The sequence below is a fragment of the Pinus tabuliformis genome, chromosome 6, assembly GCF_031772625.1.
Source record: "Pinus tabuliformis cultivar Carrire ecotype Pingquan chromosome 6, CPIR1, whole genome shotgun sequence".
Lineage (NCBI taxonomy): Eukaryota > Viridiplantae > Streptophyta > Pinopsida > Pinales > Pinaceae > Pinus > Pinus tabuliformis.
Window position 1 is genome coordinate 837745234 of NC_142292.1, and position 13219 is coordinate 837758452.

At 38.4% G+C, this 13219-nt stretch overlaps 1 protein-coding gene across 2 annotated transcripts in view; it reads left to right on the forward strand.

The window, feature by feature from the left end:
• Window positions 1-13219, forward strand: part of LOC149261472 (ATP-dependent protease La (LON) domain protein) — a 300119-nt gene that overhangs the window by 833 nt on the left and 286067 nt on the right. For both annotated transcript variants that reach the window (XM_089422315.1, XM_089422313.1), the window contains exons 2-3: window positions 10789-10877; window positions 10974-11051. In XM_089422315.1, coding sequence (XP_089278441.1) covers window positions 10789-10877; window positions 10974-11051 — 167 coding nt within the window. The remainder of the gene's footprint in view (window positions 1-10788; window positions 10878-10973; window positions 11052-13219) is intronic.

The following is a 13219-nucleotide window of genomic DNA, read 5'->3' on the forward strand; positions in this document are numbered from 1 at the left end:
TCCCATACACGGATACTTGCAGACATGAAGAAACCAAAACCATACTTGACAGAACTAGAAAAGTTTGACAATATTCGGACGAAAATCTGAAACATCACTAACAAACTGCATATTTATCATACTGGTGGTTCATTTGATCTGGTCTATTTGCCAATTTCGGGCTCTTGGGCATTTGCGACTGCTGCTGGATTCAGGAACTTTTTGTCAACACGGACTGATTGCTGTCATTGCAGTACTTCATTCACGATCGTCTCCAGACTGTATATCAGCCTTGAAGGCGATGGCCTCCATTTTCTCCTTCTCCAATCTCGAGCCTGTAACGATTGGACATCATTGTTCCAGCAATGATATGGATATCTTCTGAACCCGAGCTTGAAGGTCATCCGTCTTGCAACCTCCCCCTGAGTCCATCAAGTGCGTGGTAGATCTTAATGTTAATCGCTTCGGCTTCTTCGAGCTCGGGATATCCTGTCCCGATGAAGAATGGCTATACCTTGCTGGGCCATGAAATTGGCATACATTCCCTGGTATCCAATCTGCTTTGTAAAAGCTCACTGCTTAGCCATAGCTTCCCAACAATTAAAAACCTATTTTATAAAAGACAAGTTATTTTGGGGCAAAAATTCTCAATAACGATTGGTAATTGCTTTCTCAAAACCTTAAAACAAGCCAGATCACATCCATGAGACATGGAATGGTATTGAGAAACAATTGGTGAAATCCCCATTGCTGGTTAACTAATGCTTGGACTGATCCTTTGTGAAAATGGCAAATGATATCTCAAGTGAAGTTCATGTGGCTAGCATAATAATGATGACGGAAGACACAGGCACTAAGGGCATAATTACAAGGATGTAATTGCTCAAGTGGAGAGTCTATGTTGGAAATACTAGAGCGGGGTGAATCAACATTTCTTTTACAATTGTAAAATTATGCTAGTTAAGATCATTAATTAAACTAGAACTCAAGATGTACAACAAGAAAATGATTTTATTAATAAAAATGATGAGGACTCCAATCCTCTTACAAACAACCAAGCTCCAAATTGTATAATAAATTCTTCAATTTCTCCAAGGCTCCAACCTTGGGTGAGGACTCCAATTCTCACTACACATCCTAGCTCCAACTTGGTCTTCTTGAAGACTCCAATCCTCAAATCTCAGTCTAGGCTCCAACCTGGTTTCTCACGAGGCTCGAACCTTGTATGAAGACTCCAATCCTCGAGGGCTCCAACCCTCTCTTCAATTAGTGCTGCTTGAAGACTTCAAAAAAACTTCAAATACTTTGGCAAAATGTGTCCAAGACAGGTCTACAAAGTCCTCTTCAATCTGCCTCTACAAAACTTCAGGCCTTCTTCAGTAAGACTTTTATAGTTGCTCCAACAGTCTTCAAGCACTGGTCTTCAACTGTTCTCCAATAATGTTTCAAGGGTGTCTCCAATACTGCTCCAACAATGCTTCACAAAAGCTTTTAGAGTTGCTACAAATGGCCTCCAAGATACTTTAAAGTCTGGTTCAATTAAAGGTCAACTTCAACAATTCATTGAAGATGTCTCCAAAACTCTTCTTGTCTGCACAGAACAAATAAGTTATGCTTCACATCACTATCTAGGTTTCCTCCACAATACTGTTTAGGTCTGCTTCATAACACTTCATCAAAGGTCTGCTACAACAATTTTTCAAGTGCTTCAAATGACTGTCCGATTCAGGTCTGTAGTAAGTCCTCAACGAAACTGCTTTAAGCCTGCTTTCCAAATTCTGCAACAATGTCTCCAATGGATTCAAGGAACGTCCTTCAAGTCTGACTTTGAACTCGCACTCAGGATCGAACTATAGGCATAATATTAGGCTAACAAAAAGCTGAGTTTTATGCCAAATCTTGTGTCACAAGGAGGACAATAGAGACTCCAAAGATGGATCATGTTCTGCTCCAAAGGATACCACAAAGAAAGTCGAATTCCAATAGAAAAATCACTAAGAAACCTTCAACCCAGAAATATAAGTAAAACAATGCTTCTTCAATTTGTCAGGCCCGAAATGTTCAGTTCTTCCTTCACCGAAATTTGTTGAAAATAGTAGCGAAAAAGGTTCCTTGATTTGTGCCTTAATCAAAGGGACCTCAACAAGTTCTCCTTGACATGTTCAAGTTCCCTATAATTTAGGACAAATTCCTAAAATTAGGGCGAGTTCTCATAAGATAGGACAATTCGTGAAGCAGTTTGACTTATGCGTGGAAATAGAAGCCTCAGTTTGTTGTCTTCTAGTGCAAGTTATTTTTGGGAAAAGACAAACGAGTGAGTCAAAACTTCTAATTTGAGGTAGGACGAGTTGCATGAGTTAGTTAACTCATAAATCACTAGTTTGAGTTCCAAAAATAGAACTTGCCAGAATTAGCTAATTTGAAGTGCTTATAAGGAGATCGAAAGGCATAATAGTATTCATTGTTTTGGTGAGCACGAGTTGGTGAGACCAAGCAATAGGAAGCATGAGTTTGTGCATGGAGCTTGTGAGAGGAAGAGTGTGCAAGAGAAGCTTGTGCACAAGTTGGTATAGGGTAGCAAAGATCAACAGTCTTGCAAAGGTTTCAAGCTTAGTTTTAGCAAAGAAATCATATTGGTTTCTATTGAGACAAAGTTATTTTGTAAGAGACCAATTGCTTAGTTTTTGCTATCAACAAAATTCTCATCAAGCAGAGGGTTTTCCTAGTTGGGTTCCCTAGTAAAAAATATTGTCTTGAACTGTGTGACTGGGATTTATTTCTATTCCTATTCCGTTGCATCTAGTATAGAAATTTTGTGTTTATGTGAGAAGAAATTTTATTTCAGATTGCTCATATTAGTAGATCATAATTTTGTGGGTTTTCTACAAAATCACCTCCAAAAGAGGTCGAATGTCTTCTTGTTCTGCAACTCCGAGCTCCTTACTTTCCTTCGTTGGATTTTTGCCTCAGTTGTCTGAGCTTCCTCCCCATTTGTGCTCCACGTTGGCCTATATATATACTAATCCTTCCATCCAACATCTTATCACCAGATCTCAGAGAATCAACCAACAAATCATGACTTGTTTGAGTGTACAAGTTGCTTCATTATAATCATGGCTCTTCAAAGGCTAAGTCACCTTCAGTTAAGGGCCCCTTCGGATATATATTTGACTGAAGCTGACTTGGCCTTTGAAAATGAAGCCGACTTGTACACTTAAACAAGTCATAATTTGTTGGTTGATTCTCTGAGATTTGGTGGTAAGATGTTGGATGGAAGGATTAGTTGTTAATTTTAGCTAACAATGGTATGTTATATGCTTAGCACAATTATCTCAATGTTCCTTTAGCAGCCCAATGACAATTTCAATTTAGTTTTCCAATAGAAATCACATTAACCATAAATCACATTGATAGAAATTGTAGATAGAACATAAAATAAAATGCAGAAGACAAGCCAAGACAAGAGGACACCAGATTTGGTAGATTCCAAGGAAAACCCCAATGTGGGGGAAACTCTTTGATCAATTCTTCTTATTATTATATCAAATGTTCAATAAAGAGAGAGAGAGTACAAAAATCAAAATTGACTTGCCAAATCAAAGTCAAAACAACCTTGTCAAATTTGCAGTCAAACTCAGTCCTAACCAGAAAGTCAAAGATGGTCAACGCAGTAGTTAAATAGTCCTCTTGAATCTCGGTCAAACCCAGTCGAATTCGGCCTAATAAGGTGGTCAAATTCAGCCCAAAACAGTCCTGAAAAATGCTTTCAAACTTGGTCAACTTTGTGGAAAGGTCTGCGGTCAACCCTCTAGTCAAAGTGCCAAAAAATTCTCGGTTCCTGTGCCAAACTGTACAACCTTCCAAAAATGAAAATTTCCCACAAAAATCGCAGTCAAAGTGCTTGGTCAATGCTGGTCAAACTCCTGCAACAGCCCTGAAATTCGGCCTCGCAATTTCCCCAAAAAATTCGTCCTTCTGCCCCACGTGTGAGAGAGAGAAGCTCTACCCAATAACTGTACGAACTAATGAGAGAAATGTGCGTGATGATGATGCCAAATGAGGTAAGAGGGCACTTGTATTTATACAAGTCGTTGAGGGTGAAGAGTCACGTCCATTGGGCTTCATGAGCCTACATGATGATGTGGCTGACCTGAACAATTTGCACATATGTGGGCATAAATTAAAAAACACACTTTTGCTCGTCCAAATTAGATGATCTTTACATCAATTTTGGTCCTCTCGAAAAGAGGAATTTAATGCAATCATCATCTCATTGAATGAGTTGTCCGAAGGTGGAATTTGGCCCTAGTTGCCAATTTTAAAATTAGTGTTCCAATAATTTATTATGGAAAAAATATTTGTTGTATGGGGAACCAATAATTGCAAAAATGTAATTTCCTTACTTTCATTTGATTTCAGCCTTGAATATTTGTTGGAATAAAAGAGGATGAACATTTAAATGACAAACACACTGTTGAAGAATAATGTAGCTATGGTCGGCATTTTTCATTGCAAAACATGAAGAAGAAATTAATTTATTGTCACTTACAAGTCGGCCCAATAAGTCCTATAAGTCGGCTCCATTAGGGCAAATTAGCCCACACGTGCCTCATATAAATACAACCTCGTTGGCACTCATTTTGCCATCATCGCATCACAAGTTTGGTCTACAATTTAAGAGCTTATCCACACATGCGAAGATCAGATAGAGGACTCCTTTTAGCTGCGTTGACTTTTTCTTTCAAGGTCGTTGACTATTTTTGACTTGGGCTATTTTGGCATCTATTTATATTCAGTTTTGTTTATACTTGGAGGCTGAAAACTTCAAAAGTACATTGACCTTCGCTAATTGTGATTTCACTCCTTTTGTCTGATGTTGATTTGGGTTGATGTTATGAATAAAATAAAATATAAAAATAATACAAATAATGTAAATGATAATAATAATGATTAATGATTAATTAACTAATAATTAGTAGTGAAGATACATGTCTCTAAGGACATGACCATTTGTGAAGAGGTACCTGTCTAGGTATATAAGCAGACCTTCATCCTCATTATAGTCATCTCATATTTTCAGTGCATTTTTATATAATATATTACTATCCTATCATAGATTTTTACATATACCAGATCTTCTGAGTATTCTGCATTGTATACGAATTTTGTTTGTTACATTGGTATCAAAGCCACTTTGGCAGATTTTGGCCTTTGGCCATCAACTCTTCGTCAACTTTGTTGTCGGGCAATTGAAGTGTTTCACTACACATTTGTTGGAGGTTCTCCAATTTACCCATTAGGCCTTTGGCGATTTAAAAAAATAAAAAAAATGAAAAAAATAAAATAAAAATAAAGGAAGAAAAAAAGAAAGAAGTAGAAAAGAGTAAAGAAAAGAAAGAAAGAAGAAAGAAAAGAATATATAATATTAAAAAGGAAAAAAACCCAACGCATGCAAGCAAATTGACCCACTGTTGCTAGGCGCTTGCAGCCATCGGTGTCGTCGATCGAATTCAGGGTTTGCCTGTGCAAACGTACTGCAACTTCCGTAACCCCAACAGGCCGCCACAGTTTCACACTGTTATGCTACCAGCCTGCAGAGCAATTGTAGTGCCGCCCGACACTCTGCGCCACTTCCGAACTGCTACCGCCGCTAATCACATTATGCAGGAGTAGCACGGATAGATAGCCGCAACCCGACTTCAATCAGCTAGCTCGTACACTGTTTCTCTATTTGTTTGACGCTGTAGCCAACATATAATTGCACATTTACGTATAGCCACCGCTGCCGAATCCAATGTGCCGGATTATCGCTGCTAGTCGTCACCCAAGCCGCCATCCCTGCTGTATAACATCCCTGCCATCAACTTATGCGACATTTCACAACCGCATACACCTTTCCTGCCATGTTCACAGCTGCTTGTGCCAGCCTATCCACCGTAATTCCCTGCCGCTATCCCTATGCACACCATCACTGTTGGCTCTTCACACGTCTCCACTGAAGCACCCATTGACTCCGACTCCAACTGCCGCATCTGTTTATTGAGACTTGTTAAAATTGGCAATTAGGGCCAAATTCCACCTTGGACAACTCATATGGTGCAACTGATTTTTTTATTGGATTCCTCTTTCCGAGAGGTGTAGGATTGATCTAAAGATCATCTCATTCTGACATGTACAAATGGAATTATGAATTTATTTCTTTTATGGACAAATTGTCAAGGTCGGCCAACAAACTAATGTAGGCTTAGAAGCCCAAAAATCATGTCTTTTCATCTTCAACGTTGCATATAAATAGAAGGAGCATCTACCTCATTTGGACACTCATCATCACTCACATATCTCTCCCTCTCCTCATCTGTTTGGGTGCACGGATTTCTGGGCTACCTCTCTCCTCCACATGTGCGAAGGACAATATGTGATTTTCTATTCCATGCGTTGACCAAATTGCAAAAGGTTTGACTAGCATTGACCAGGCATCCTGTTGATTGCAGTTTGATTGGACAGATTTGACTGTGTTTGGGCAAGTGAATTTTGTATATTGTACTCTCTCTCTCTCTGTCTCTGCTGAACTTTTGAAGAATAGTAAGAAGATTTGATCAAGGGTTTCCCTACATTGGGGTTTTTCCCTGGCATCTGCCAAATATTGTGTCCTCTTGTATTGGCTTGTCTTCTGCTTTTTACTTATGTTCTATCTGCATTTACTATCATGTTAATGTTATTTCTAACCTAGAAATTGATATTGGGTTAATAAGAGAAATGGAAGTAAATTGCTCTTAAGCATAGAACATACCATTATTATCTAAAATTAACATGGAATCGGAGCTGAGGTGAAGACAAAGCCCAAGCAAGAGTGAAAAGAGAAATCACTGAGAAGAGAAATCACTGAGATTTGTTCGACAAGAACAAGATTCAATGGCCTCCGCATCTTACTTCAAACCTGATGACAAGCTCAATGATAAGTCTGATTATCATGCATGGAAGATGTCCCTTGATTTGACTTTGGAAGAGCAGGATGTTATGGACTATGTGTAGGGACAGATTACTGAACCTCCTTCAAATGCACCAGTTGCCACTAAGACAAAGTACAAGAAACGTGAAGTCAAAGCTAAGAAGATCATCATAGATTCTATTAACAAGCATTTGGTTGCATACATCTCCGATTTGAACACATCTAAGGAGATGTATGACAGGTTGGTTAGCATGTTCAAACTAGCAATGCAAACCAAGTTCTCTTCCTCAAGAACAAGTTAAAGGACATAAATAAAGGAAGAGGTGAAGATATCCAATCCTACTTCATGAGGATTACCGAGATAAAAAATGATCTTCATTCAATTGGAGAAGTTATTGCTGATAGGGAGCTCACTCTCATTGCCCTTGGAGGTCTCCCTTGTGAATGACATGTGTTCAACACTACTATCCTCAATAATGATAGGATTCCAGGTTTTGATGAATTGTTGATTAGATGTACTCAAGAAGAAACAAGGATGATAGAGAGAGACATGCCTTCAAATAGGAATGATCCTACTGCATTCTCTGCTCGTGCTAAAAAGAAGAACAATGTAGGTTCAAAGAAGCAATGTCAAGGAAGACCGAGATTCAAACATGGAATAAAGGGAAGACGCTTCATTTGTAACAGGTTTGGCCACTATGCTAGGGAGTGTCCTAATAGAAGGGATACACCTCATGATGATGACAACAACAACCACAACAATTTTCATGGGCAACAACAATCAAAGGAATGACATATTCAACAGCAAAGGAAAAAGGAATGCTCCTGCTACTCAACATGGAAATGGTCGACCTCCCAAAAGATCAAGAAACTCCAGGTATGATGAATCTAATGTTGTAGATAACAAGCAAATAATTTTATCTTATATCTGCCCTCTCTACTGCCTCTCCTCCGAATACCTTGGGAAATTGGTTGATTGATAGCGGTGCCTCAAGGCACTTCACTGGGTATAAGGAAGTTCTTTCAAATCTGATAGAAAATGATACAAATTTGGAAATCCCGTGAAGGGAGTTGGTAATGTTACTCTTCAATTGAATCAAGGTAACACCATTCATCTACAAGAAGTACTATATGTACCTAATCTAAAGAAGAACCTGGGATCTATCTCAACAATGGAAGACAAAGGATTCAAGGGTGCATTCATTGATGGAAAGGTACGTGTTTGGAAAAGAAATTTCAAAGAAGCATTTACTCTTGGATTTACTTGAATTATGTCTCTACATTGCTCTCTATTTAAGCCTTTGCCATGGTCTGCCTCTTCATCTAGTCCTGATGATGAACCACACTTGTTGGATTGAAATGCGTCGGCCAAAAAAATCTCTCATGTGGTTTCTACCAAAAGACTTTGCTTAACTCATATAATTAGTTAGATTTCATTTTCTTGCAAAGAGTAACAAACCTCCAACAAGTTCCAATAGCTTGTTGGTTGAAGTAGACTAATTAGGAACCCTCCCTCTTCTATGTCTTCTTATTCTGAGACTGGGGGAAACCGGTAAACGCTTGACTTGAGAAGTAAGGCTTTGGGCTTATTCCCTTAGTGTTGGACCTCCTTGCAAGTGGGTTGACTTGTGGGCTCTCGGGGGTACTCATTGAAGCGAAGCTTCCCCTTGTAGGACCCCCTTGCAGCTTTCCTTAACCCAACTAGGATAAAGCTTGAAGAGAGAGCTAATCTTAGATTAGTTGTAATTTTTGCAATCATACATTTGCGTGTTGTGCACACATACAACAAATTAACTTAAGCATTTACATTCGTGAATTCCATTTCAAGTTTAGGTACACTTACATTTCAAGCACTTTATCTTCTAAAGTACTTTTACATTCCAAAAATTTACTCTTCAAGTACTTTACTTCAAGCATCTACTTTTATGAGCTCTCTCTTGGCACTGGTCTCATTTGTCATATCTTTCGCTTCTCAAGTACTTCATTCATTTGCTTATCATTATCACATCCATTGTTTATGAATGCATATGATGCTTATGGCCATTTACTTGTGAAACCATCTACATGCTTTGAAGTATATGTTGTAGTTCACTGTTGGTGGATTGCATCTTGGGTAATTTCATTTAACTCCTAGAACTTGATTTAGTTTAGTTTAACTTGATCGAGGCCTTAGTTTATTTGGCTCATAGGGTCCACCCTCGTTGGCTTCACTAGGAGTTAGTCTGGACGGAGGAGTTGAGATTTGAGTGACAACTACTCAACTCGAGACTTGCCCCCAAGGCCACAACAAGTGGAGTTAAAGGTTTTCCCCATGTTAGCCTAGGTGAGGATTTAGGCGGCAACATGACCTTTTCCAGGTAACACATTCTATCTAAACCTTAAAGTACTTCTAGATTGTCTAGTTCATTAGGACAATCCTGTATCAAGGGATTCTTCATTTTGGCTCAGATGGTAGGGGAGATTTACCTACTGTCAATATAAATTAGGTTAATAGGTTTCCTTGTCATCAACATGCGATGGCTCCTCTAGGGCTTGAGCACATATTGTAGGTGCATCCAGTCAAGACCTTTCTCCAGGATTCTTGAGTGGGACTCTCTATCTTGTAGGACTCCTAGTGTTGTATCTTCTTTTGTTTCTTTGATGATAGATGTGAACTCTAGATCTTTGACCCTAGAGGATAAATATGTTTTTCTTTAGGAGCTGCACTTGTACTTGCACTCCCACCATGTATTGTTTCCAATGTACATATAAGTCCCTTTGACCTGTTGATGGTCATTTGTTGGACACTAATATAATTATCTTATCTTAGGAACCTCCATTGGGATCCTTTGGACCAAGGTTTTGCACTTTATATGGGGGGAGTTCCACATCTGTGATAGCTTCCTTTTTCTCCTTGCTCTGGCTCCCTATGCAGTTAGATTTTTACTTTCTTCTTCCATTAAGTTTTAGAAAATTTTAGCAATCCAAGTTTTGTGACAGTGAATTTTCTTTTGAAACGCCACCTGGGGAATCCTTTTGGGACAATTTGTCATAAAATGGCCTAAATTGTGGTAGATTCCGTAGCTGAAGGAGATATTTCTGTAGTCTATTAATTGGGTCCATTGAGAGTCATCAATATTCAAGATGACTACAGCCAGCAAAGCCTTGTTTATATCAAGTTCATCACACAGTCTAGCGCAAGTTAAAACACTTCCCCCCTTCATTTCTGTTTTCCAAGCCAAGTTATCTTCCCAGACAATTAATTAATTTTTCCATGCACCCTTCTTCCTAGAGGTGAGTGGGGAGATTGGGAAGGCTGGCCCAAACAGATGTGTTGCAAAAGGTTACAATGGTTGGGTTAGAATTAATGAATCAGGGTTTGACGAGGAGCTCATTTCTTCCCCTATATTAACATGTTCTCTCTATAATTTATTTCCTGTCTTCGTGGTCTCAAAATAAACTAGAAAAAAGCCATTGCTGAAAAGCTTGTGGAAATCCTTGGTGGAGTGACCATTTACCCATTTTGTCGATGCAGCTGGTTTTACATGCCTGTGGATCTTCTTGTCTCCTTCAACCATGAGCAAAATTCTATCATATCAATGACACAGTATATACATCATGAAAGCATTTAATGCACATAACTGTCTTTTCCAGTTTAAAACTGGGCATGTGGCATATTTTATTGGATGGAAAGGTAATTTTTTGTTAATATTTTATTTGGCTGCAGTAGTAGTGGTCTTTTAGCCTGTACCAAGATAAAGTGCCATTATTTAGTAACTAAAAGATTGCTGTTGGTAGCTGTAAATGCAAAAATAGTTAAATCAATATGCAAGGGTATAAAATTAATTATGTGAAGTTTTCATTTCATGGTTGGTTTGCAGTCTGGATGGGCGTGGAGATGGAGGAGCAGGTCGTTATGGTGGTTTCACCTTTGACCGCTCTCTAGCATCCTTGCACACTTACCTTGGCGGTAAACATATAACCTAGCTGAGAGATTTAAATTTATATTACATTTTGCATTTGAAATTACTGTTTTTAATACTATTTTGTTTGGGAAATCTTACAGAAATTGATGAGATACATAATAGACAAGCTTTCCTGGAGGGTGGTGCCCTTCTTACTCTGCCAATGTTCTATCTTGAGGGTAAAAGGCTTTCAATAAATATTCATTTTGCACTTTGTTGTAATAATAGCTGTGGCTGTTTTTGCTTGTGTATGGCACAATGAATCTGCAACTACCTGTACTATTGTTTCTGGACTCTAGAACAATATAACTGTTAAATGTGATGATATACAGTTTGAAAATTTGATCAGTAAATAAAAAATCATACGGGTAGTGTTGTTTATAATAATTTTTTTTTATAGCATTCCCTTCCTTCTATGAAATATGTTTGGTATCCTTTTCTATCTATGTATTGGTTCTCTATGACTTTTATAATGATAATCATGAAATTTTGTATGCATATAATTGCTTGAAGGATAGAATATCCAGGAAAGCTGGTTATGTTTAGCAGAAAGTAGAAACGGAGAGTAATCCACAGAGTTCATGAAAGCTGGTTATGTTTCTTAACTGGATCAGATATTTTGTTCAGTGTTACATGGGGGCATATTCCTGAGGGCAGGAGATGCACTCGTCGCACTCCCAGGATGGGGGTACTCCAAGGGGGACATTCCCTCACATCATTTGGGGGGGAATGCAAAGAAATGCACAGTGGGATGTCCCCTTGAAAAAACAAAATGCTCGCCTCAAAAATTCGTTCTCTGGCAATCCATTTGACCAATTCTGACAATATCGGCTTGGGAAAAAGAAGCAAAAACTAAATTAAATTTTTATCCTAAACTTTATTCGAAGTTTTCATTTTCTGCCCATAAGTGAGTTCTGCTTATTTTCTTGTTTTCTGGTTGAGTGCTGGTGCTACCATTTGAGGTGTGAGACCACAAGTCCACTGGTGCTGGTTGTGTGAGGCTGTGGGATCACAGCACGATCAGGGAGACAGACTGCCGTATGAGCTGGAAAGTGGAGCCTTTGCTGCTGGAAACTGTGCAAAGCATGAGACAGTGTAGGCATTAGCTTCAAGTCTGTAAGCAAGAAGGAATGTTGTAGAACGGAGGATGGCATTCTATGCATCAACTTTCTCATTATGTGTTCTCCGTGGGAGATGCCTTTGTAAGCCTCTCAAACAAGAATAGGATTTTGAGTTATGGTATTTGCCCTCCTAAAGGATAGAATGAAGCATGATTATGAGATCACATTTTTTGATACCAGTAATGGACAATAGTGATTCCCAATAGTGCCTTTTTGACTTAGCCCTATATTTGAACACAATTTCATAAGCTAGAAAAATGGCATAATTACTATCACATTGAACTATAATAAGTCTTAATAGCTCAATGGCCTAACCCTATATATGAACATAGTTTCATAAGCCAAGTGGTCTCCTTGTAGGCATGAGTACTTGCCATATCCTTTGCCTTTGTAGTAGATAAAGCAACCATTACTTTTTTGCTTGCTTATTCCACTTATAGATTTAACAAATAGTGGAAACACAAATTTGTTGGTAAATCTTCTGCTATCTACATCCCTTACTCAGTCAGAATCCACATAACCCTATATATCCATTGAGTGTTGGTTCCTTGAAACATTAGTATGGTAACAAATGAACATTTGAAAATACCTACCAATACTTGAAGACCCTCTTCACTATAGCCCAATGTTCATGTTTGGGATTAGCCATGAATCGACTTAGGACTCTCATTGCTTGGGTAATATTTGGTCTAGTACAGACCATTGCATACATCAAACTACCAATTGCATTAGCATAAAGAACAGAAGATATTTCCTCCATCTTTATGGGTGCTGTAGGACATCGCTCAACTAAAAACTTAGTTTCCACAAAAATTGGAAAACTCATGGTATGCAGTCTGTGATGTGAAAATACAACGACATGGTGTTGACATACTTGCATTGGCTCAACCAAAGATTTCCATTTGCTTTATCTTTCTTGACCTCCATTCCTAAGATATATTTGGTAGCCCCCAAGTCCTCCATGTCACTTGTGTTGAAACATGAGACTTCAAATTATGAATCACAACCTTACTATTACTTAAAAGTAACATATCACCTACATACAAAGTGATGGCAAGGAAATGACTACAAAATCATGTTTGTAATACATATGTTAATTTTTGAACCCAGTAACTTGGCAATTAATCCCTAGCAGATTTATCGCAAATCTATTGAATAAAAGCACTAACTGAGTTCTTAACATAAACAAAAAAGTTATTTAACGAAAGCACGACCAATCTCATTTA